This window comes from Corticium candelabrum, chromosome 5 (assembly GCF_963422355.1).
Source record: "Corticium candelabrum chromosome 5, ooCorCand1.1, whole genome shotgun sequence".
Taxonomy (NCBI): domain Eukaryota; kingdom Metazoa; phylum Porifera; class Homoscleromorpha; order Homosclerophorida; family Plakinidae; genus Corticium; species Corticium candelabrum.
The window spans coordinates 660,001-680,619 of record NC_085089.1 but is presented as its reverse complement, the minus strand read 5'-3'; the positions used below and the strand labels follow the sequence as shown (position 1 = coordinate 680,619).

Below are 20,619 nucleotides of genomic sequence, written 5' to 3'. Positions count from 1 at the left end.
GATCTGGCTTTAAAAGTAAGGCCATTCATTCCAAACTGTCCAATCAAAGCATATGTCCTACATCACGTGACCGCAGCTGGCGATCACGTCTTTTTTATTTCCATTCCGCAGTACATTCGTCGTTCACTTGTCCCGTTTGCTTCACGTCGCACTTTACGCAGTGCGTTTTCTACGTCATCGGAAATGTGCAGAGTCCCGTTGTGGAGAACGACTTTCAACGTCCTCAGACCACACCCCCTCGTACCCCAGTCGACCCTGAGCATTGGGGCCTCACCCTGTCAACGCGTCCTGCTGCAACAAACGGCAATCCCTAGTCGTTCCCGTCGATCAGACTCACCGCCAACGTGACGTACGACCGCATAGACGTTCACGCAGCAACATTAGCCGTCCGAATCACCGAGAACGGACGAAAAAGCGGAGATTTGGAGGCGTTTTTTATCAGAGCGCACTTGATGGTCAGTCATGCCGCTCTTGAACAAGAAACCGTTCGTCATACGACCTCCTCCCGATGACCTCGACCCGGACGAGGAAATATTCGTGTGTCAGTGGACAAACGAAGCCTTCAGAGACTACGAGTAAGTCATTCTAGGGCATGCAGAGTGGCGGCCACGTGTAGCGAGCAGACATGGCCACCAACAGGCTACATGTGTAACCCACTAGACCAACCATCGTGTCTCTCTATCAGGCATTATGTCGACAGAACAATCCAGTGCAGCAGTCTCATTTGGAGCTGCGAGTTAACGGGCAGAAGCGGTTTGACATATCGCGAGGCGGTCGATAGTGAGGCGGAGGCGAAGCGTCAGATCGAGTCATTTCCTGATGCTCTCAGACGCGCTGTGCTCTTCCTAGCGTCTCAGGTACGTCGCAACGGTATCGGTCTACTGGTTGAGGACGTGTTTGCGTTTTATCGTGAGCGGTATGTGGAGGGAGAAGATCTAGAGTTGCGTTTTCAAGATCAGAAGTAATTGGGAATTTTGTGTTGTGTTGTCTTGTTGTGAATGATGCGAGGAGTTGTGATGCTGTGCAGATATGATGCTCGTGTCGTGTCTGTTTGTCTGTCTGATCATATTTATGAGGCTGCAGTTCCTGACTGGCACGCTGGCATGGCGTATGGGTATAAGTATGTTGCTGCTGTTGTTGGACCGCACCCGGACGCTTTTCTGTATCGAGTGGAGTATGTGTCTTCTGGTGTGCCTGTCAATTCTCCGACTTGTGTGTCTAGAAGATCTCTGAGGTTGGAGAATTGTAGTTAAAATATTGGTTGATGTGTTTGTTAATCTGTATGTTGTTTGTTTGTTGTCTGTCTGTCTGTCTGTCCTTACATATTTTTATGAATGACTATACCACCAAAGCTATTCTACGTGTACATTACAGCTAGTATACATACATGAAAACTGACTGCACACTAGATATTCACTAAATACACACACAAAATGGCACACACACACACACACACACACACACACACATACACACACACACACACACACACACACACACACACACACACTGGACAGAAGCGACCTGTGGTCCCAGTCTGTAAATGTTTTAACTGTCCACTGAGAGCTGACGCCTTCCTCAGGAACACACCTGCATTGCACTTTTGCAGCTGAATAGCAAACCTTCCTTCAGTTGTCTTTAGATTCAGATCTGTTTGGTTTTCCAAACTCATCTTGCACCTTTCTGACAGCTGGTCTACATATCCCTGCTTTCCCCATCTGCCAAATGTTCTATCACCAGAAGAGTCACCTTTATGCTCAAAACCTTTCTGCATAATATCTCTCTGTTGAATCTGTGTATTTGTGTAAAATGACAGCTATCTATCTCAGTAAGCTATTGTTTTTTCAGTCGTAGGAAGTTTTCTAAAGAGATGATCAAACTGATTTTGCGATTCAGCATGCATCGTGCTGGGAGTAGTGAGAAAACTCCTTGGGTGGTAAAGGTTTGTTGCTACATCGAGACATTGTGTTGTATCATACTATACTGTTGGTGAATGTTTACTTTTTAGCCTCACATTGTTGAGAGATATTCTCTTGACAGACCTCCATCTCATTTCTATTATTTGGCATACAATCCAGCTGCTGTTGATCCACAGAATGGAGTTGTTGTTTCAGAGTTTTTGCCCACTTTGGCAACAGAGGAGACTGGATTGGCTGATGGGAAGAATAATTATTCGTGCCCTGTTGTTACCAAGTCAGGCCTCACAGCTGAAGAAAGTCAAATAGGTAAGTGGCTGAAACGTCTGATGTACTTGTTTGTTCATCAATAATATTGTCTGTGTTTCTGTCTGTCTGTGTTTCTGTCTGTTTGTCTCTCTGTCTGTTTGTCTCTCTGTCTGTCTGTTAACGGTAGTATATTTTCAGAAATTGACACTAAAATATCCACATATCATAAACTAAAAGAATGTCCAGTGACCACTGAACCCGCAAACTAAACACTAACTGTCTGTCTGTTTGTCAGTCTGTTTGTCTGTCTGTTTGTCAGTCTGTTTGTCTGTCTGTTTGTCAGTCTGTTTGTCTGTCTGGTATACCTATCTACATTTGAGTTTGACTGCAGACAGATCTAAGTACTTTTTGTACAGTTTCTGCACACCTCATGGTTTATGTGCTATGTAGTGGCTTCATCACCTCTTGACTGCCGGCAGACTCGTTCTAGTATATTCCCTCCTCTCAGTATGTCCTCTCCTCTTTCAGTCAATCAAGTTCATCTCAAAAGAACAATGGAAGTTCTTGAACAACTCAGTCACTCCAGCCTCTCACCTAGTGAACGTAAGGTTCTGTGGGAAGAAGAAGTGGCAAGACGACAAGAAGAAAAACAGGTGGAAAGAGCGTTGGTAATCTTCTGTTGTGTTTAGGTTTTTTGTGATTGGGAGTAATATGATGTATTGTCTGACTGTAGAAGAAACAAGAGCTGGAGTCATTGAAGTTAAAAAGGGAAATTGATAAACACAAGAAGAAGGAGGAAGTAGGCTTGATTCAGACAGGCAGACACGAACGCGTGCGCACACACACACACACACACACACACAGATGTGTAGAGGAGTGAGTGCTTTCTGTTTCTTGTACTGGTAACGATTGCTGTTGTAGAAACGGTTGGTGCTAGAGAACCTTCGTATGAGCAGAGAAGAGGAGAAGTCAAAGAAGAAAGAGGAGGTCTGGGCAGTGAAGTCATTCTCACACCAAGTTGTTTTGTATAATTTCAATTTTGTAGAAACTGAAAGTGATTGAATTAGAGAAGCTGAAAAAGAAGGAAGATCGAGAGAGAGTATGTTTGAGACAACTGATGTTAGGATCATTAAGTAATTAATTGATATGAGTGTATTTGTTTAGGAAAGGGAGAGAGTTCGCAAAGAAAGAGAGATAGCAAGGGAAGCCTACTTGGAATGGGCACGACCAAGAGATGATTTGGAGTGTGAGGACCATAAGGTTTGTGTTGGGTGTGTTTTAGTACTAGTAGGATTACTCTAAAAGTTTAACATTGTGGGCTCAAACTGCTCACCTCTTAATATGTTAGTAAATTGCTGTATTTGATAAGGCAATAAATCGACTGTAACAGTGTTAGAAATCATGGCATTGATAGAATGTTTGTTTTGTTCATAATGTCATGTGTTTGATATGCCATTTCTTGCTCTGCTTGGTTCTGTCGTGTTCTGATGTGCTGCTTTGTTGTTCATGTGTATAGCCATTGCCAAGGCCAACACCTGTTCACTCAGTACTAAAGTCGGATGAATTGCATGAAGCACTTATGCTTCTGGAATTTATGCAGACTTTTCAACAGTTTCTCAGTTTAGAAGAGCCATATGAAGATGGATACACCTTAGGTGAAATGTTGTGCAGTATACTGTATTGATTGGTGCCCAGTTGACGTAGAAATAGAATTCAGGAGCTCAGTGTGTGGTTTTTGATTGGTTCGTTCTTTCTGATAGTTTGTGTTTATGGTTGTCTGTTTGGGTGTTTGCTCTCCTGTGTCGTCTGTTTATTTGTGTTGTATGTTGTCTTTTATCGATTTTTATGCCTTAGAATTGATTGAAGAAGCTCTTGTCAGCTGCAGTTCTAAAACTCCATTGTGTGCTATTATAAGTTCACTGTTGAAGGGCATTTTTCACTTACAAGATGCTGAGGAAGAGTGCAAACCAGCTGTTCTGAGCAACAACGTATCTCAAGATCAACCTGGTACGTCTAGAGCAGATGATACTGATGCAGAGGGAAGTCAGCCGGTAGAAATGTCATCTAATGATAACCAAAATAGTCAAACAAGTGCTGAAATGCTTCCAAAGCCTGCAGACACTCTGATGCATGAGATGGTAACAGAAAAGCGAATGTCTGATTGTGACCGCGTCAGTGGCGGTGATACTTCAGTCTGTGATGGAGAGAGAGTAGAGAGCATGGAGATTGACAATGTATGTACGACTCAAAAAGGCCAAAGTGCAGAATTTGAATGCAATGTTGGACTCACTGAATGGTAGGTGTTTTGTTATTTGTGTTGCATGCTGAGAGACTAATACTGCATGAATGGAATCAGAAGAGTGTTTGTTATGAGATGGTGGAAGGCATGAAGCATATATATATATATATATATATATATATATATATATATATATATATATATATATATATATATATATATATATATATATATATATATATATATATTTATTTATTTCTTACACACCTACTCACATACAGGGAAGTCCCAACTAATATATATATATATATATATATATATATATATATATATATATATATATATATATATAAGAATCATATATTATTTCTTCAAGTACAACTATACATAGATGTCTAGACCACTAAATAAAAGACAAGCCAGTTAAGTCATCACAATCTAAACATAAACGATCTAAAACTAATATATATATATATATATATATATATATATATATATATGTATAGGACTGAAAAAATTACGTTATTTGAAAATTATGAGTTTGAATGTGGAATTTACGTGCATTTGTGATTAGTCAACAGGGTGAAGACCTCACTTCTACCGGAGAAGATGAGGTAGCTGCTACTTCAGCAGCATTTGACTCTATTGAGTCAGCTCGTGCTGCTTTTCTTTGGCCTCTTCACCACCAGGGTGCGTTGCTTAGTGAGATCCCTTTAGAACCGTTGACTGTCAGTGAAGTGTTGCGTCTTCACCTGAGGTGCGCTGGAGGTCGTGCCTTCTCACAAGTCGCCAATTTTCGTTACACAAGACGCGGTGGATTTACAGACAGTGACGATCCGGTGTCTGAACTGAAGAGTTCTGATCCGGGGCTGGTTAAAAAGTTAGAAACAGAACTGATTTACTGCTTGACGGTTGAAGAAAAGCTCAAGCTTTTATCAACGTTATCCAACCAAATATTAACGTTTGCTGCCGTTCGAGATTTTATGGAGGAAAGCATGACGCAGTACCGACAGTCGAAGCGTAAACTAAAAGAGCTGCAACAAGAAATAGAAAAAAGACGCCGTGAAGAGCACGTATTGCGGAAGCAGCAACGCAGAGAGGAGAAAGTAAAGAAAGTAAACGGAGAAGTGAAGAACGACGAAAGAATGATTGACTTGGTTTGTACGGACAAAATGGAAAGGGCAGAAGGAGAGAACAGGAAGAAATTTGGAACTGAAGAAGAGTCACGGAGTGGCTGTACGTCGAGCAGTGAAAATGAAGATGATGAAGTATCAAAGAATAGAGAAGAGGAAGATTCTAAAGACTGGCGTAGTGAATTGAATAAGAGAGAAGCAGAGCTATTGGAACAAATGGTGCTCGAAGGAGCGCCATACAATCTTTGTCCTTTGGGTGTTGATCGAATATACCAGACCTATTGGCTCTTTCCTTCACTTCCTGCCGTGTTTGTTCAACAAGCGGACAACATGTCTCTCCGGCTTGTCCAGTCTCAATTGAGTTTGCGTCCTCGCGTCCCTCTTCCTTTGTATGATAGCTCAGCTCTACCATCTACCGGTTCATTGTGTGGCTGGTCATTGTACACTAAAGTACAGGAGATAGAATCTCTTGAGTTGGCACTTAATCAACGCGGCTTTCGTGAGAAAGCTCTTCGCGAGCAATTAAGGCGTCAGAGACTGTGGATTGCTCGTTCTGTAGCTGATAGTGACCACACGATTGAGCACTTGTCTGGGAAGGAAATAGAAACGGATGAGGACTCACTACCAATTAATGGGCAAAATGAGGTTCTAGAGTGTTTGCGAACAGAGATTCTTGACATGGAAGATAAGATATATAATGGCAGCTTGGGTTGCGTGCAATGTGGTAGTCGGGACAGCTGGAGAAGCCACGTTGCTCACATTGAATTTGTTTCATGTGACGCCTCTTCTGTTGATGATTGGGACCGTTTGGGTGCCATTCGGTCACTCTCAAAGGCTGTACTCGATCTAGCTGCCGCAGTTGATGGTAGGTTTCTTAGTAAACCTCTGACTGCGGAGGGCAGGAAGACGTCTCTGGCACTGAAAGATGTCAGGAACAGTCGATGGCTTTTAAAGAATCTAAAACTGCAGCTTGAGTCGGGATGTTTGGAACAGTGGCGGGCGTCTTTGGCGTCTTGCGTTAGTTTGTCTCAAGTTGCTGTTCATTTGAAGACATTAAACCGGTCAATATTATGGAGTAAGTCTGTACTCAACGCCAGCTGTCGATTGTGTAGACGGAAGGGTGACGCTTCTCTAATGCTTCTGTGTGATGGCTGTGACCGCGGGCACCACACGTACTGTTTGCACCCTCCAATGGAACAAGTTCCAGATGGTGACTGGTTTTGTGCAGATTGCAAGAGTGGTGGACGGAAACGGAAACGTGGACGGAAATCGAATGCGTCTAGCAAGGCAAGGAAAGGGAAGAAAGATGGGAAGAAGAAACGTGTAGAGGACAAAACTGGTGACAAGAAAACTCCTCATCTGTTGGACGATGAGTATGTGTATGACATGTCTGTAAACAGCAGACGGAAATCGTCTGAAGCTAGAGGGTCTGATAAGGCCGGTCAACTAAAGATGTGCGAGGATCTCTGGAAGGAAGTGAAAGATCACTGTGACAGTTGGCCGTTTTTGGAGCCAGTGAACAGGAAAGCAGTATGACTCTTACTTTTATTTGTAGCGTCCATGTGTTGACGTCTAATGAACTTGTTTTTTGTTGTAGTACCCAGATTATTATGAACTTATTGAGAATCCTGTCGATCTTCAGAGCGTTCGACATAAGCTCAATGTAATGGATTATGGATCAACCGACGAGTTTGCTTCGGATATGCGCCTTATGTTTCGTAACTGTGCTGTCTATAACACAGCGCGATCTGGTGTAGGCCGCGCGGGAGTGAAGCTGAGTCGTTTCTTTGAGAAACGTTTAGCTCAGATGGGGCTGTGTAAACCAGTGAAACGAGGCAGTGCTGTGCATTGATTAGTATTTAGAATGAAATCGTCTGTATGTATATATACGTTGGACTCTGTATAAAGCAAATAGCCATCTACTATTCTCTGTATTTCACTACTAAAAAGATTAGAACATTGCTATTAATTAAATTACAGCTGTAAATGAAAATGCTTGTTCTTGGCTCTTTTAGTGGTTCACAGCTTTTCGAAGGCACGCAGATAGTTTGAATTTTATGTAGCTACAATACAAATCAAAATCTGATTCTTCGGTAATTCGATCACGCTGGCAGCGTTTACTGCATGTTCTGTAGGTAACGTGACTGACGAATTGCGTCTGTCTTTCGCTAAGTTACGCTTCTAAAATTACAAGTATTGATCACGTGACATGTTTACAACGCAGCTCGGGAACGCGCGCTAGGCAAATAGATGATCTAATGCCTCACAATGGACGAGTTCTTATGTCAAGAAGCTGTTTTCGGCGTATCGAGACCGATAAAGCAACCATTTCGGTGTCTATTGTGCAAGTATGTGCAGCCAGGGTCGTCTTTCGTCTGCGCCAAATGTGTCAACGAAGGGAACTTCTTCAAGTTGTCTGACGTCACGAGACTCGAAACGTAAATCCATGATTTCCTGACTGTTTGTCTGATACACGTTGAACGAACAGTTTCTAAACATACATTCCCCACGTTCTGCTTGCAGATACGCTGCGGGTAAGGAGAAACTCGAACGTTTGAAGAAAGAAATCGAAGAAATGAAACGCAAGTGAGCGTGTGACAGTTCGTTTGTGTTGATATAAAGACAGAGTTCTGACGTATTCTCGTTTTCGTGTAATCTACGTAAAAATTAGTTTTCGTAAAAGCCGCTGTGTGTGATTGTATTAACAGAGTGTTGGAGAGGGTCGACTGTTTGTCGGAACATCGAGACAAGGTTATGTTTGACTGTACCCACAATGGGAGGATTGTGGTGTCTATTGTCAATTTGTCAGGTGGCTGCTAAGCATGCGTGCAGGATGAGATTAGAACCGTTGAAACAAGCTGTTTCGGAGTCAGAGACTAGTTATCGAGAAGGTCTGTGTACTTGTTTGATTTGCTTGATTGTGTGCTTCCATTTGTCTGCCTAGAAGTGTGTCTGTCTGTCTGTCTTTATGCCTTTTGTCTTCTTGTCTTTTTATTTCTCTGTTTTTGGGAGGTTGAAAGTGTCAGACGGAACCGGACACTGCCAAGCTCATGTGAGTCTGGGGACGAGGCTAGATATCTACACAACCACTAATACCCCGTTTACACGAGCACTTGTAAGCGGGCCAGCCCGTGCTGGCTCGGTTTTTATGGTACGTGTAAACGTGGGCCGAGCCGTGCCAGCTCAGCTCGGTATTTCTAGCCGTGCCAGCTCGTACCAGCCTGGGCTGGCTCGGGTCAAGTACATCGTGTAAACGCATAGCGTGCTGGAAAACAGGCGACTCATGCTCATTTGATAGTCTCGTGTAGCCAGACCCCTTTCTGCCACGTCATACATAATTCCACGTGAAAATGGCACAAATAGCACGGAGCGAGACGGAGACTCTGTGTCTTATCCAATTATGGAGTGACCAAGATGAGCAAGAAGTTTAGCTTTTGAACTCCGTTGCTGCATGTGCATAACAGTCGCCTGGCGATAGACCTACGACATCCCGTATGTCCTACACATTCTCGATATGACTGTTGTAAAGCCATAGAGAGAAAACGCAAGCAGCTTGGCTTCTGTCCATTGCAAACATGAGCTAACGCGAGCTATGTCAAGCTCAAGTAACTAACGCACATTAGTGACACGCATTGGCTTCCTTCTAAGGAGTGTGTCGTGTAAACGCAGGCTGGAATACTGGGCTGGCACGGCCTGGCACGGCTCGGCTCAACTCGCTATGCGTGCTCGTGTAAACGAGGTATTAGAGAGCAACTTTTGGAAGCAATTCTGATATAATTTCCTGCATGCAGCCAACCTAGCAATAAAACATCTAATCAACTGAGGTTGCTGTTTAAGCATGAAGCAACACTAAAGAACACTGCGGTGTTGTTTTTCTTCTACCTCTTGTTAAGCAGACTCTCATGTATTGTTAATTTTTTCATGTCCACAATTCAAAGATCTAATAACTCTAATTATAATTGCTGAAGTGTTTTGATCATGGTATCCTATTTAAAACAGACCTTGAAACTTGTAAGAGATTACACAAGAATAAGAAAAGATTGTCATCAGAAGTGGATTCTCTTTGTCAAAGAATAAAGAAATGGGAAACATTTCGAGTCAAACTAAAGGTTTACTGCACTATATAATTGTTCTCAATGAATATACACTGTATGGATGTTTCATGTAGGATAAAATATTGAAGACACATAGAATGCATAGACAAACTTGTTTGGACTTAGGTAGGGAAAGGAAGAAACTGATTGACGAGTTGACAACTGTTGTTATTCCTATTTGTCGCATCACTCCATTGAGATCAGTTCCTGTTCAAAATCAACTTGCTTTGGGTAGCAACACTCAGACAGGCGTATTGAATGGATTTGATGCGACAGCCTTGATAGTTAGCCAGCTGGCAGATGCTGTTACCGATGCAATTGTTGAGAATTCTGTGTGCTTGAAAACAAGGGATTCTGAAGTTCAGTCACCTGATGCTCGTTGCGAGAAAGTTAGTAATGTATTTGGCAACCATTACAATGGAACTGATTGGTCTAAGGTGGAGTACAGTATATGTGGCATTACAACGCTCACTTGTAATCGCGTCAAAGACTGTGAAGATTGGGGTGTGTTGCATTGTTTTATTGTTTGTTTGTTTGTGTTTGTTTGTGTTTGTTGTTTATGTATGTGTCATAGTGTGTGTGTGTGTGTGTGTGTGTGTGTGTGTGTGTCAATTTCTTTTGTATTGTAGTTCAGCTGAGCAGTGCAGAGGAACTATCAGACGATGCAGGCAATGACTTTGAATTATAGTTTGACAACAACTTGACGACTTTCTTTTTGTATTCAGATGATGTACCTTGCAACAAAGAAACACCATCTGTATTGGCTGCTCTCTCATACGTAGCACACTTGGTACCCCAGGTGTCAAAAATTCTACAGATTAACGTTCCTCACATTGTCTCTCTCCAGTAAGTCACATCTTTCATATCTATTTTGCTCAGTTTTGTGTAGAAACTAGAATCTAAGATGCTGGTTTTGTACAATGAATGCAGTAGGAAGTCTTCACATAACATTTGCTTTTGTTCTTTTAGAACATTTAGTATGTACACATTGACTCCAATGGCCTTACAGGCTCAAATTGCTAAGTTGCAAGTAAATGTGTTACACCTTTGCTTTCCTCTGGTAAACTTCGTGGCATAGACAGTTTATGTTGTTTTGTTGTTTTTTTTGTAACTCTTTTGTGTGTAGAGATTACCTTACTCAGTTCTATTGCCTCAACATATCCTTCACAATCTTCTGACGTGTCTTGAACTGCCATCAGATATGTTTGCAGGGTGAGTGCTACTTTGTCTTAAACAGTGACATGTACCTGTTGTGAGTCTTTGCATTATAGTCATCGTTCATACACTTTTTATGATGATCTGTTGCCTGAAATTCCTGCTGATTGGGAGACCGTCGATGTTGTACATGAAATAGACTCTAGAGTTATAGAATCTTCAATATTTGATGAGAACGAGATGGACAATAATGATGATATCGATCATGGAGAGTGGGAAGCTGTAGAGCCATTGCCTGAGGTAAGATTAGTTGACAAGACGGACGACAATCCAGAATTTCCTATGAGTAGCTCTCAAGCTGGTGGAGTGTTAACTTCAACTCTCGCTCAAGTTTCTAATTTGTGGAGGGCAGCCACTGGTCGAAAGTAAATGTTTTGTACTACAAGTTTATTTTTATTGTTCAAGACATTACATGTTACATAGTGCATTTTCTTTATGTACTGTATGTGTACATGTACATATTTTTATTTTCCTCTCAACAAGACGATAATAAGAACATACGTAATATATGTACAAGTAACATGTACAGTACTTGAATGATAATCTCTGCACTAGTGACATTACACAGCTTATTACTATAATGCTGGCTGACTGTTTTATTGTCAAATGCTGTGGAGTAGTTAGAGAAATATGTTAGAAGAGCAATACAGTCGCATATAAAGTTACTGCTCAATGTAAGTCACATGCATATGGATGCATCTGACTTGTGCAACAAGTTAGGGGCAACTGTACTGCATATGGTTAACGGTAAATTACAGACTTATAAAATTGTTAGGAGAGAGAAAGGAAGACAAGATGTAATGGTATACAGCCATGCTAGAAGTTGAATAGGCAAATGAGACAATCACAATTCAATGGAATCTAATTATATGAACAGGACAAGAATTAACTGGCCGGATGTACTGTACTATTGCAGAAACACTTTCCCACCACCTCAGTTTATAGTTTTTGACACATTATATTTCTACAATAAATGTATACCAGTTGGTGCACAAGAAGCTATGAAGTAGATACACTGTACTACTATAGTAAATCATTATTCGATGTCTAATGCACATCTAGACATTAATTTCTCCTGTAGTGTCTTTCAATAAAATTTAAAAATCTACTAGACGTATACAATACTATCAACTAACAGGTTCAGTACAACACACCGTGGTGATTTTAATACTAACGTCTATCTATGTTGTCTCGCTTCAATAATCCAATAAAATATGTACGTCATTGTTGATAATCACGTTGCAACTCTATCATATTTTTAGCCCATCAGGTTGGTAATAAAGCTCCACACATGATCGGCACAGGCCCATGTGGTGTAAGTAGAAATGGCTAGACCAGATAGAAACAAAGAATCTAGATAACAAGTCAAGAAACGAGGTTCAACGCTCAATCGCAAGATTTTGCACACATTGTCATTATGAATACTGATTATGGACTTCTCAACAGGTGATAGCATGTAGAGACCACTCGACAGCTCGTACTGATAGTACTTTAGCTTGATCCAGCTGCAAGTTTGCTGAAGCATCCTGTACGTGACGTGGTTGCAGACGTAAGCGACCGGCTACAGATCCTCTCACGTGAGATGGAAGTTGATGTAATTAGCGTTAACTGAGGTATGCAACAGGACCTTCATAGGCATGTGCTTGTACGCCAAGCTGTAGGTCAGTCAGACTGTCATTGGTGAGATGTTTGCACAACATACAGTAAACCCTCTGCAGCAAACCGTACAGTCCGAGGTTATATAAACGGTTGGAGTGTCCATTGATTTATTACCAGAGGCGTGAATATTGTTGAAAGTATTTATCAGTATATATGAAGTTGCCGTGACACGTTGTTTCCTAGAACGACGACTATGTCTACGGCACAATATACTGGCAAGTCCATACAGCATTGGCAAAGCTATTATGGACACGGGGAAACTACCAATTATGACCTTGACTGATACTTGTATTGACTGGCAGACAAAAATATTATTACTAGCTTGACAAACGATATGTATTATGATGCCAATTGTCACATGACAAGCAGAATACATGTATTTTGCCTGTGTATTGCGCCCTGCAAGTATTTGCACCTAGAATTATCTAACCAGTAGTTTCACTGGGTTAGTCACCAGCTTTTTCTACAACGGCAAGGGACATGGTCAAAGTCAAAACCACGTTGTGTTCATTCTATTCTCATAGATCAGTCCTACATACAGACCAAAAGGTGGACAGACAACCAAGTGCATTAATTAGGCTAATACACAGATCATCATAGAAGATCAATTTCTTCTAGATCTCTAGGAGATGCACGCGACAACGTAGAACAGCAAATATATTGCAAACATACTGTAGCTGCCTCGATACAATGACTAATGTGTACACTGCAGCTTACAGGTAACAAAACAACACTGTTAGTTAGAATGCGTGAGTAAACCAAACAAGTTGTGAAAATCTACTCAGTAGTTCTTTTTACAACAACTCTAAGGTTCCTGCAGGAGTAACAAGAGTACGAGTCCACGTCAGTCACTAGTTGTTATCAATCTGTTGGTTTCTTTCAGTCACTAGCTCCATCCAATACTTTTTATGACGTGAATCGCGTATCTCGGAAAATAGACATACGTTGTATAAGCAGCCATGGCAAGTATAAAGACAGACAGGGAATCTGCAGGTAAATTACCATCCGGGCATTTCATAAACCAGACAAACTGCGATCGTAACTTACGAAGAATAATCTTTTCTGTTGGTGACATCATGTAAATTCCTGTCGCCAGTTCATACTGATAAAGCTTCAACCATAGCCACTGAAGGAAACCTCTGACCATTTTCAAAGGTAGAGCGTTAGCGCGCGCTACACGTACACTAAAGCAAACTGCGCACGCTCAGAATCTTGCAGAGTGGTTGTGTTTGTCTTCGTCTCGGGCTTTGATTGCAAGTATGAGTTCAATTGGAACTGGGGTAAGACTATAACAAACTGCGTTGACGTTTTGAATGGTGGAGCTCCTAGTTGGGTGTAAGTCACGTGACTGTTTAGTATGACTTGTCAGCGTCTCAATTTTCACCAGACGGTAGAGTCTTTCAAGTAGAATACGCCAAGAAAGCAGTAGACGCCAGCAGGTATGCAGCTTAGATATTACGTTATATCCGATTGATAAAATTAGTCACGTGATCTGTGGGTAGCAACGCGATTGCTGTGAAGGGAAAGGACGGCGTTGTGATTGGCGTAGAAAAGCCCGTGATATCAAAACTTCACGAGCCAACATCGAACAGACGAATAATGAATATTGACCGTCACATTGGAATGGTAAGGTCTAGTGCAACAATCTAGTAGTACAGTGTACTCTACAATATTGACACAAAGCGTTGAGATTACACTGTCGCTTCATTGCTACGAGAGTGTGTGTGTGTGTGTGTGTGTGTGTGTGTGTGTGTGTGTGTGTTTGTGCTTGTTAATAATAATAAATAAGTTAATAAATTAATAAAAAATTGAGATGACCATCGGGTCATTATCATGCTTTTGTTGAGCCGTCGCCATCTTTCGTTCTGCTAATTCGTTGTAGCTAGAGATTGATGTACGTCTCCTAGTCTCTTGCACAGCCCCTCTTAACGTGCGCGCGAGGAGCAGAGAGGGGGCTGCATGAAAAATACTGTGAAACGACATCATGTACATCTAGCGACCGGATCCAGAAGAAAGCAGCGTCAACGTTTCCTACAAATCTTTCTTGCAAGACGACGTTGATCGTTTATCAGTCTTACTTAAAACATATTGCTCTCTTGAAGATCGCGGATGACGTGTTGGTCGTGTGCGCATGCAACGGTGCTTAGCTAGATGCACTATCCCATGGGATTTTAGCTTGGCTTCTTGAAGAACGATGAATTTGTTTGTTTTGCAGTTCTTCTGTAAAATGTAACAAATGCATACAACTATTATCTGAACTTTACTCTGCGCTTTTCGGTTTGACGACAGTTTGACTGTAAAATGGAGGTTTACGACACCTCGGCTTTTCTGTTATAATGCGCGGGATTGTTACGTCACCCATTGTTGGTCTCCCAAAGGACTGCTCATTGGCCTAACAAATTCCCGAGAGTGATTCACGCTGACGAGCTATCATTACGTCGCCTATTTTTTGTGTCCCAAAAGGACTGCTGATTGGCTCAACAAACTGTAGCCTCGAATTTCCAGACCAGAGAGAGCGCAACGCGCGCAAACTCTAGTCTGGACCAAGTCGGTCCTAAAACGATTTCGGAAGTAGTTATCAATATTGATGCTAAATGGTGGTCTAACAGCGTAGGATCGTTTTACTTAGATCAACATATCATTTGTAAATGCCATGAAATCTCAAAAACAAAGAAGAGACGACTGCCGTGTTTGCGGTGATATCTTGGTGGACGGCATAAAACCACAACTCTTCGATTCTTTGGCAGACCGCTAGCTAGTCTAACCGCTCGACCAGTTGTCAAAGGTGATGATCTAGCGACGCTGCTGTGCATGTCCTGTCACCGCAAGCTTGAAAATATCAAAGAACTGAAGCTAACTAAAACTAAGATGTGTGCGTGCACCAGAGTCTTCATCACGGCTCTGGCGTGCACTTAGCCGCCCACACGGGTTTCACACTCGCGCAATCAGCGCTAGTGCACTTAGCGTAACCAATTACTGCTAAACCAATCAGAATTTACAACTGACATTCTGGCTATAAGGAGCTGATTGGCTTAGAAGGCTAGTTCCGAAATTACTTTAGTACTGACTTGGTCCAGACTAGAGTTCTTGCGCTTTGCGCGCACTCTGGTCTGGAAGTTCAAGGCTAAACAAACTCCCCTGAGCGTGACACACGGTTACAAACATACATAGATAGATAACGACATACTGACAGACAGACCGGTAGTCAATTCAGCCCGTTTAGAGTGAGCTTCTCGCGAAGCAGTCTACCACTTATTGTGGTGTCCTTTTACGCTCGTAGCTAATAATACTGTATGGTTTGTATGGGGATTGGAGTTGAATGACTTGTGACTGTCACATGCCTCAGTGTTCGAAAAATGGTTGTCAAGTTGTCATTTGACGACTAACTGAGTTTATGTGACGACCAATTAGGCAGTTGCCATCCTGACAACTAGAAGCACTCAAGTTACGGTGGACCCAGTGAATTTTTGTTTTTATGCTGTAGAGTAAAATAGTGAAATTGCTCAGGTCGGGTTGAGGTGGCACCTCTGGGGTCCCAGGATATTGTTTACTTACCAGAACAATCAGTATCACTATTTGATATTTATGAAATATTTGAAACAGTCCTAAACTCCTTGGCGACTGAAAATTTTGTGAGGTTGCCAAGGTTATGACTACATCTGCCATAAAATTTTGGAGCACTGATACCTGACAGGTTGTCAATCCCCAAGTGCCTGTTTGTTTGTTTGTTTGTTTGTTTGTTTGTGTATATATAGTTATTTGTTGACATTTTAGACGATGGCTGGGAAGCTTGCTGATGCTCGCAAGGTAGCACTGTTGGCTTGAATGAATTGGCGACGGGTAGGTTATGACGATTGGTTGTTGTGTTGTTGCAGATTGCAACTGTTGCTAGGGATGAGTGTTCTAACTACAGGGCTCGATTTGGTGGTCCAATTCCATTGAAGGTAGGCACTTTGCAGTGTGTGTATGTGTGTGTGTGTGTGTGTGTGTGTGTGTGTGTGTGTGTGTGTGTGTGTGTGTGTGTGTGTGTGTGTTAGTTGTGTGTGTGTGTGTGTGTGTGCACGCGCATGTGTGTGTGTGCATGCATGCACGCGCATGTGTGTGTGTGTGTGTGTGCATGTGTGTGTACGTGCATGCGTGCGTGCATACGTGTGTGTGTGTGTGTGTGTGTGTGGGGCGCGGTGGAGCAAATGGTAGAGCGTTGGTGATGACATCCGGGATCTTGTATTCCGTGATGAGGGTTGAAGGTTTGATCCTGGTGGAGGCGACACTGTCGCAGTTTCCTTGAGCAAGAAACTCACCCACACTTGCTTCTCTTGACTCAGGAGTATAAATGAGTACCTGGTCATTGACTGGGGTGGACATGACCACTGGCTTGGCAGCAACATCATGCAGCAGACGGGTACGTGTGGGCCTTGGTGTCCAGTCCCAGAGTTGCGCCATTGTCAATGCCCCTGGATGACTCTGGCCAAGCTTTGGGTGGATTGTACCGCTGGCCCTAAGACTCCACATAGCGCATGGAGGCCCTGTCTCTAGAGGCAGGGGGGAGCTATCTCTGCAACTGACCTTAAGGTCGACGTTGAAAGACGTGGAGGGCTTAACATATGTCCATTTGTCCATTTTTGTGTGTGTGTATGTGTGTGTGTGCATCTGTGTGTGTGTGTGTGTGTGTGTGTGTGTGTGTGTGTGTGTGCACGCGCATCTGTGTGTGTGTGTGTGTGTGTGTGACTGTGATTTTATGTTTATCTGTCTGTCTGTCTATTTCATTTGATCACCTAGTGGCTATTTCTATTCGTTTATTGACATCTCGGTAAACTATTATGCTACAATTGCAGTTGTTGGCAGAAAGAGTCTCTCTCTTTATGCATGCATATACATGCTATGCTGCAGTTCGACCGTTTGGCTGCAGGTTAAGCTTTCTGTATCTTACAACTCATGCAGTGCGTGACGATTATCTTGTGTTTTCTTTGATCTAGCATTATTCTAAGTTCATATGAAAGTGATGGTCCTCACCTGTACATGATAGAACCGTCAGGAGTGTCATGGGTCAGCAACCATATTGTTGTTACTGTTATTGTTATGAGACAGTTGGAGTGGTGTTGTGAAGGGATATTATGGATGTGCTGTTGGCAAGGCAAGGCAAAATGCAAAGACAGAATTAGAGAAATTAAAGGTAACAAAGTATAGCTGTGACTTCATATAGTTGCTGTAGTTGAGGCTTAAGCACTGGACGCATTACTGCTTCTCTTATTTTCTTCTCTCCCCCTCTTTCTCTCTGTCGTGTGTGTGTGTGTGTGTGTGTGTGTGTGTGTGTGTGTGTGTGTGTCTGTGTCTGTGTCTCTGTGTGTGTGCGTGCGTGTGTGTGTGTGTGTGTGTGTGTGTGTGTGTGTGTGTGTGTGCAAGTGCTTGCGTGAACCATGTCAGTGTACTCTAGGGCCTTATTAGTTTAAAGTATCTGTATGAGTTGCTGGACACTCTACAAACAAAATAGGAAACGTAGGTAACAGAGCTGGCACACACTCACTGGAATTGCTAGTCATGACTACCACTATACAGACTGGGACTCTAGTATTGGTTAATGATCCTATATAATATGTGGCTGTAAGCTAGACCCACAAAGTGACCTATAAATAGTTTTGTTATTGTTTATGTGCATATCACACATGTGTACTTGACCTCACATGCCATCAATGTGTGAGAATGGAGCTGTAGTATCAAAATAATTTTAGTTTGACTGTCATCCTTTCATTCATTCGTTATGTAGCACCAAGAGCTAACGTGTGAAGAGCTGGTGAAAGAAGTCACAAGAATGTGAGTTAATTGATCCGATGAAAAATGCATATACAATGAGCCACAAACTAATTGTGTTATAGAATCCATATTGCTCATGACGAAGTGAAAGACAAGGATTTTATCTTAGAACTGAGCTGGGTTGGAGAAGGTGAGTTTCACTATGGTAACCAAACGTGAGTGTTTGTAATGTGCTGGCTTGTGTAGTAACTGGTGGGAAACACGAGTTTGTGCCACTTGAAAGAGTTGCTGAAGCTGAGAAACAGGCAAAGGTGTGATTTGTTGTATACGTTGTGTGTGTGTGTGTGTGTGTATGTGTGTGTGTGTGTGTGTGTGTGTGTGTGTGTGTGTGTGTGTGTGTGTGTGTATGGACAGCTCACGGTTTAATGTGTGTGTGTGTGTGTGTGTGTGTGCGTGTGTGCGTGCATTTGTGTGGTGTGTGTGTGTGTGTGTGTGTGTGTGTGTGTGTGTGTGTGTGTGTGTGTGTGTGTGTGTGTGGACAGCTCAAGGTTTAGTGTGTGTGTGTGTGTGTGTGTGTGTGTGTGGGGGGGGACAGCTCAAGGTTCAAGGTGTGTGTGTGTGTGGACAGCTCAAGGTTCAAGGTGTGTGTGTGTGTGTGTGTGTGTGTGTGTGTGTGTGTGTGTGTGTGTGTGTGTGTGTGTGTGTGGACAGCTCAAGGTTTAGTGTGTGTGTGTGTGTGTGCGTGCGTGCATGTGTGCATGTATGTACTTTGTAACTAGATGTGGTTTGTTGTCATTAGGCTGCAATGGAGGAGTCATCAGGCTCTGAAGACGACGAGGATCTCTAACTGCCATGTCTATAGGTGTTTTATTACAATAACTATGCTATAGAATGCATTGACTGAGACAGTAGAATTAGTAAGGCAAGTAATACTCATAAAGGGATCTATCGGTTGTCTGACATGTAGATACATGTACGATCCGGTCATCCATCTTGTTCATTGGTGTGTGTTGCTGGCATTTTATGAACAAGTTGAGTGATTTTAGTTGTGTTAAGTATCCATTGATTGACGTCTTACTTTTGAACTCCAAGTGTCACTAGTAAAGACATAAAATGTTGTGACACTTTAGAAATCGTGACTCATTTCAAGGGTCTCTAATAGCCTTTTCACACTAGCATGGTTACGTAGCCTAACCGAGCCAAACCGAACCGAACCACGTCAGCTAACCGTGTTGGCCTGCGTTCACATTGCCAAAGGCTGAAAGCGCGCTGAGAGTGCGTAGTCAAAGAAAGTGGGCGTGTATTCAGCTAACTGTGCATATCCGGGTAGTTCTTGTGATGGATCGTAGGCAAGATGCAATTGCCCTGTTTTAATTGGCATCTCAGCAGTCCATCGCAGTGAGATGTACAACACCGAGGTCTCAGAGACGATTTTCCACTGGACTACCGAACCGTGGTGGCACGGTAGCTTGAGGTGATGAGCCAGCTCAACACGGTTTGGTTTGGTTCGGTTTGGTTCAGCCAGCGTTCACACTGCGAAGTGAAGCCGAACCAAACTGTGGCGCACCGTGCTGGCACAGTTACAAACGCTAGTGTGAACGGGCTATAAGTGTCAACTGCTAAGCACAGAGGTGCACTTTGTTATTACATGGCACATGGGGAATGAAGGGAGGTGAGTTGTTCTTGCAAAGTGTGCACACGTGTCACACACACACACACCACACACACACCAGCCGGACTATTTTGAGATTTACTATGAAGTGTATATGTAATGATTGTCAATGACCAGTTATCAGTTATTTGAGCACTCGGGCCCGCTGTATTTGGACACATGATGCCCTATTATACCTATAGTACTACTACACGACTAAGTATACAGAGATACAATGTATGAGTGCTCGTGGTGTAGCTACTTTAGTAGTAAGTCAATCATGTATATCGTCATAATAACAAGCTGTCACTCTTCAAGTTTATATACATTAGCTCTCGTCCTCTTCCTCTTCTTGCTTCACAATTGGAACTCCTACAAACAAAACAGAATGACGTGTGTGTGTGTGTGAGAGAGAGAGAGGGGGGAGGGTGGTAGTTATCAACCAACCATCCAGTTTAGAGAGTCTTGGCAGTCTTTTTGTCACTTGGTCTCTCCAGTCCCCGTCAGCAGAGTGTTTCTCTTCTAGTGGGTTGCCAACAAACAGTAGTTCAATCAGCTGAGGCAAATCTGTTAGCTTGCCAAATTCATCCCAATCTTTTACTTTGTTGTTGGACATGTAGAGAACCTGAACAACAATAATGCAGTTGGCAAATGTCAGATGGCAGGATTTTGAGAAATGTTTTAGAAGTACGTGAAGTAGAGTTTTAGCAAA

At 42.5% G+C, this 20,619-nt stretch overlaps 4 protein-coding genes across 5 annotated transcripts in view; 3 read left to right on the top strand and 1 right to left on the bottom strand.

The window, feature by feature from the left end:
• The first annotated feature begins 137 nt into the window (after positions 1-137).
• Positions 138-7,625, top strand: LOC134179555 (bromodomain adjacent to zinc finger domain protein 1A-like). Of its 2 annotated transcripts, none has more exons than XM_062646482.1 (14): positions 138-575; positions 686-961; positions 1,028-1,234; positions 1,849-1,936; positions 2,009-2,225; positions 2,616-2,833; positions 2,899-2,964; positions 3,087-3,152; positions 3,211-3,264; positions 3,330-3,425; positions 3,682-3,820; positions 4,020-4,461; positions 4,979-7,067; positions 7,135-7,625. In XM_062646482.1, exons 1-14 carry the CDS (start codon positions 463-465, stop codon positions 7,387-7,389), a joined length of 4,326 nt encoding a protein of 1,441 aa, XP_062502466.1. In that variant the 5' UTR covers positions 138-462; the 3' UTR covers positions 7,390-7,625. The 2 variants fall into 2 exon arrangements, with proteins under 2 accessions (XP_062502466.1, XP_062502465.1); XM_062646481.1 differs by having other exon boundaries at positions 1,849-1,942.
• A 166-nt stretch (positions 7,626-7,791) lies between these two features.
• LOC134179823 (beclin 1-associated autophagy-related key regulator-like) lies at positions 7,792-11,755 on the top strand. The gene is made up of 11 exons (XM_062646794.1): positions 7,792-7,975; positions 8,061-8,123; positions 8,246-8,288; positions 8,347-8,428; positions 9,537-9,646; positions 9,706-10,135; positions 10,261-10,299; positions 10,357-10,477; positions 10,601-10,691; positions 10,758-10,843; positions 10,903-11,755. Exons 1-11 carry the CDS (start codon positions 7,806-7,808, stop codon positions 11,213-11,215), a joined length of 1,548 nt encoding a protein of 515 aa, XP_062502778.1. The 5' UTR covers positions 7,792-7,805; the 3' UTR covers positions 11,216-11,755.
• Positions 11,756-13,673: 1,918 nt separating this feature from the next.
• LOC134179451 (proteasome subunit alpha type-3-like) lies at positions 13,674-19,301 on the top strand. The gene is made up of 12 exons (XM_062646348.1): positions 13,674-13,785; positions 13,862-13,944; positions 14,008-14,131; positions 16,280-16,312; positions 16,381-16,449; positions 17,341-17,414; positions 17,482-17,551; positions 17,613-17,678; positions 18,270-18,316; positions 18,379-18,446; positions 18,503-18,567; positions 19,056-19,301. Exons 1-12 carry the CDS (start codon positions 13,765-13,767, stop codon positions 19,101-19,103), a joined length of 768 nt encoding a protein of 255 aa, XP_062502332.1. The 5' UTR covers positions 13,674-13,764; the 3' UTR covers positions 19,104-19,301.
• A 744-nt stretch (positions 19,302-20,045) lies between these two features.
• The window catches only part of LOC134180575 (dynein axonemal light chain 1-like), a 2,100-nt gene continuing 1,526 nt past the window's right edge, over positions 20,046-20,619 (bottom strand). Inside the window, exons 7-8 of the mRNA XM_062647757.1 lie at positions 20,355-20,532; positions 20,046-20,279 (exon numbers count right to left, since the gene is read on the bottom strand). Of these exons, the coding sequence (XP_062503741.1) occupies positions 20,236-20,279; positions 20,355-20,532 (222 nt within the window). The 3' untranslated portion in view covers positions 20,046-20,235. The remainder of the gene's footprint in view (positions 20,280-20,354; positions 20,533-20,619) is intronic.

Coding starts and splice junctions, on each gene's coding strand:
- LOC134179555 (XM_062646481.1), top strand. CDS start 463: ATGCCGCTCTTGAACAAGAAACCGTTCGTCATACGACCTCCTCCCGAT. Junction 2,226..2,615: donor AGCTGAAGAAAGTCAAATAG/GTAAGTGGCTGA, acceptor TGTGCTATGTAG/TGGCTTCATCACCTCTTGAC. Junction 3,153..3,210: donor AGTCAAAGAAGAAAGAGGAG/GTCTGGGCAGTG, acceptor TCAATTTTGTAG/AAACTGAAAGTGATTGAATT.
- LOC134179823 (XM_062646794.1), top strand. CDS start 7,806: ATGGACGAGTTCTTATGTCAAGAAGCTGTTTTCGGCGTATCGAGACCG. Junction 7,976..8,060: donor GACGTCACGAGACTCGAAAC/GTAAATCCATGA, acceptor TTCTGCTTGCAG/ATACGCTGCGGGTAAGGAGA. Junction 9,647..9,705: donor CATTTCGAGTCAAACTAAAG/GTTTACTGCACT, acceptor TGTTTCATGTAG/GATAAAATATTGAAGACACA.
- LOC134179451 (XM_062646348.1), top strand. CDS start 13,765: ATGAGTTCAATTGGAACTGGG. Junction 13,945..14,007: donor AAAGCAGTAGACGCCAGCAG/GTATGCAGCTTA, acceptor ATCTGTGGGTAG/CAACGCGATTGCTGTGAAGG. Junction 18,568..19,055: donor AAGCTGAGAAACAGGCAAAG/GTGTGATTTGTT, acceptor TGTTGTCATTAG/GCTGCAATGGAGGAGTCATC.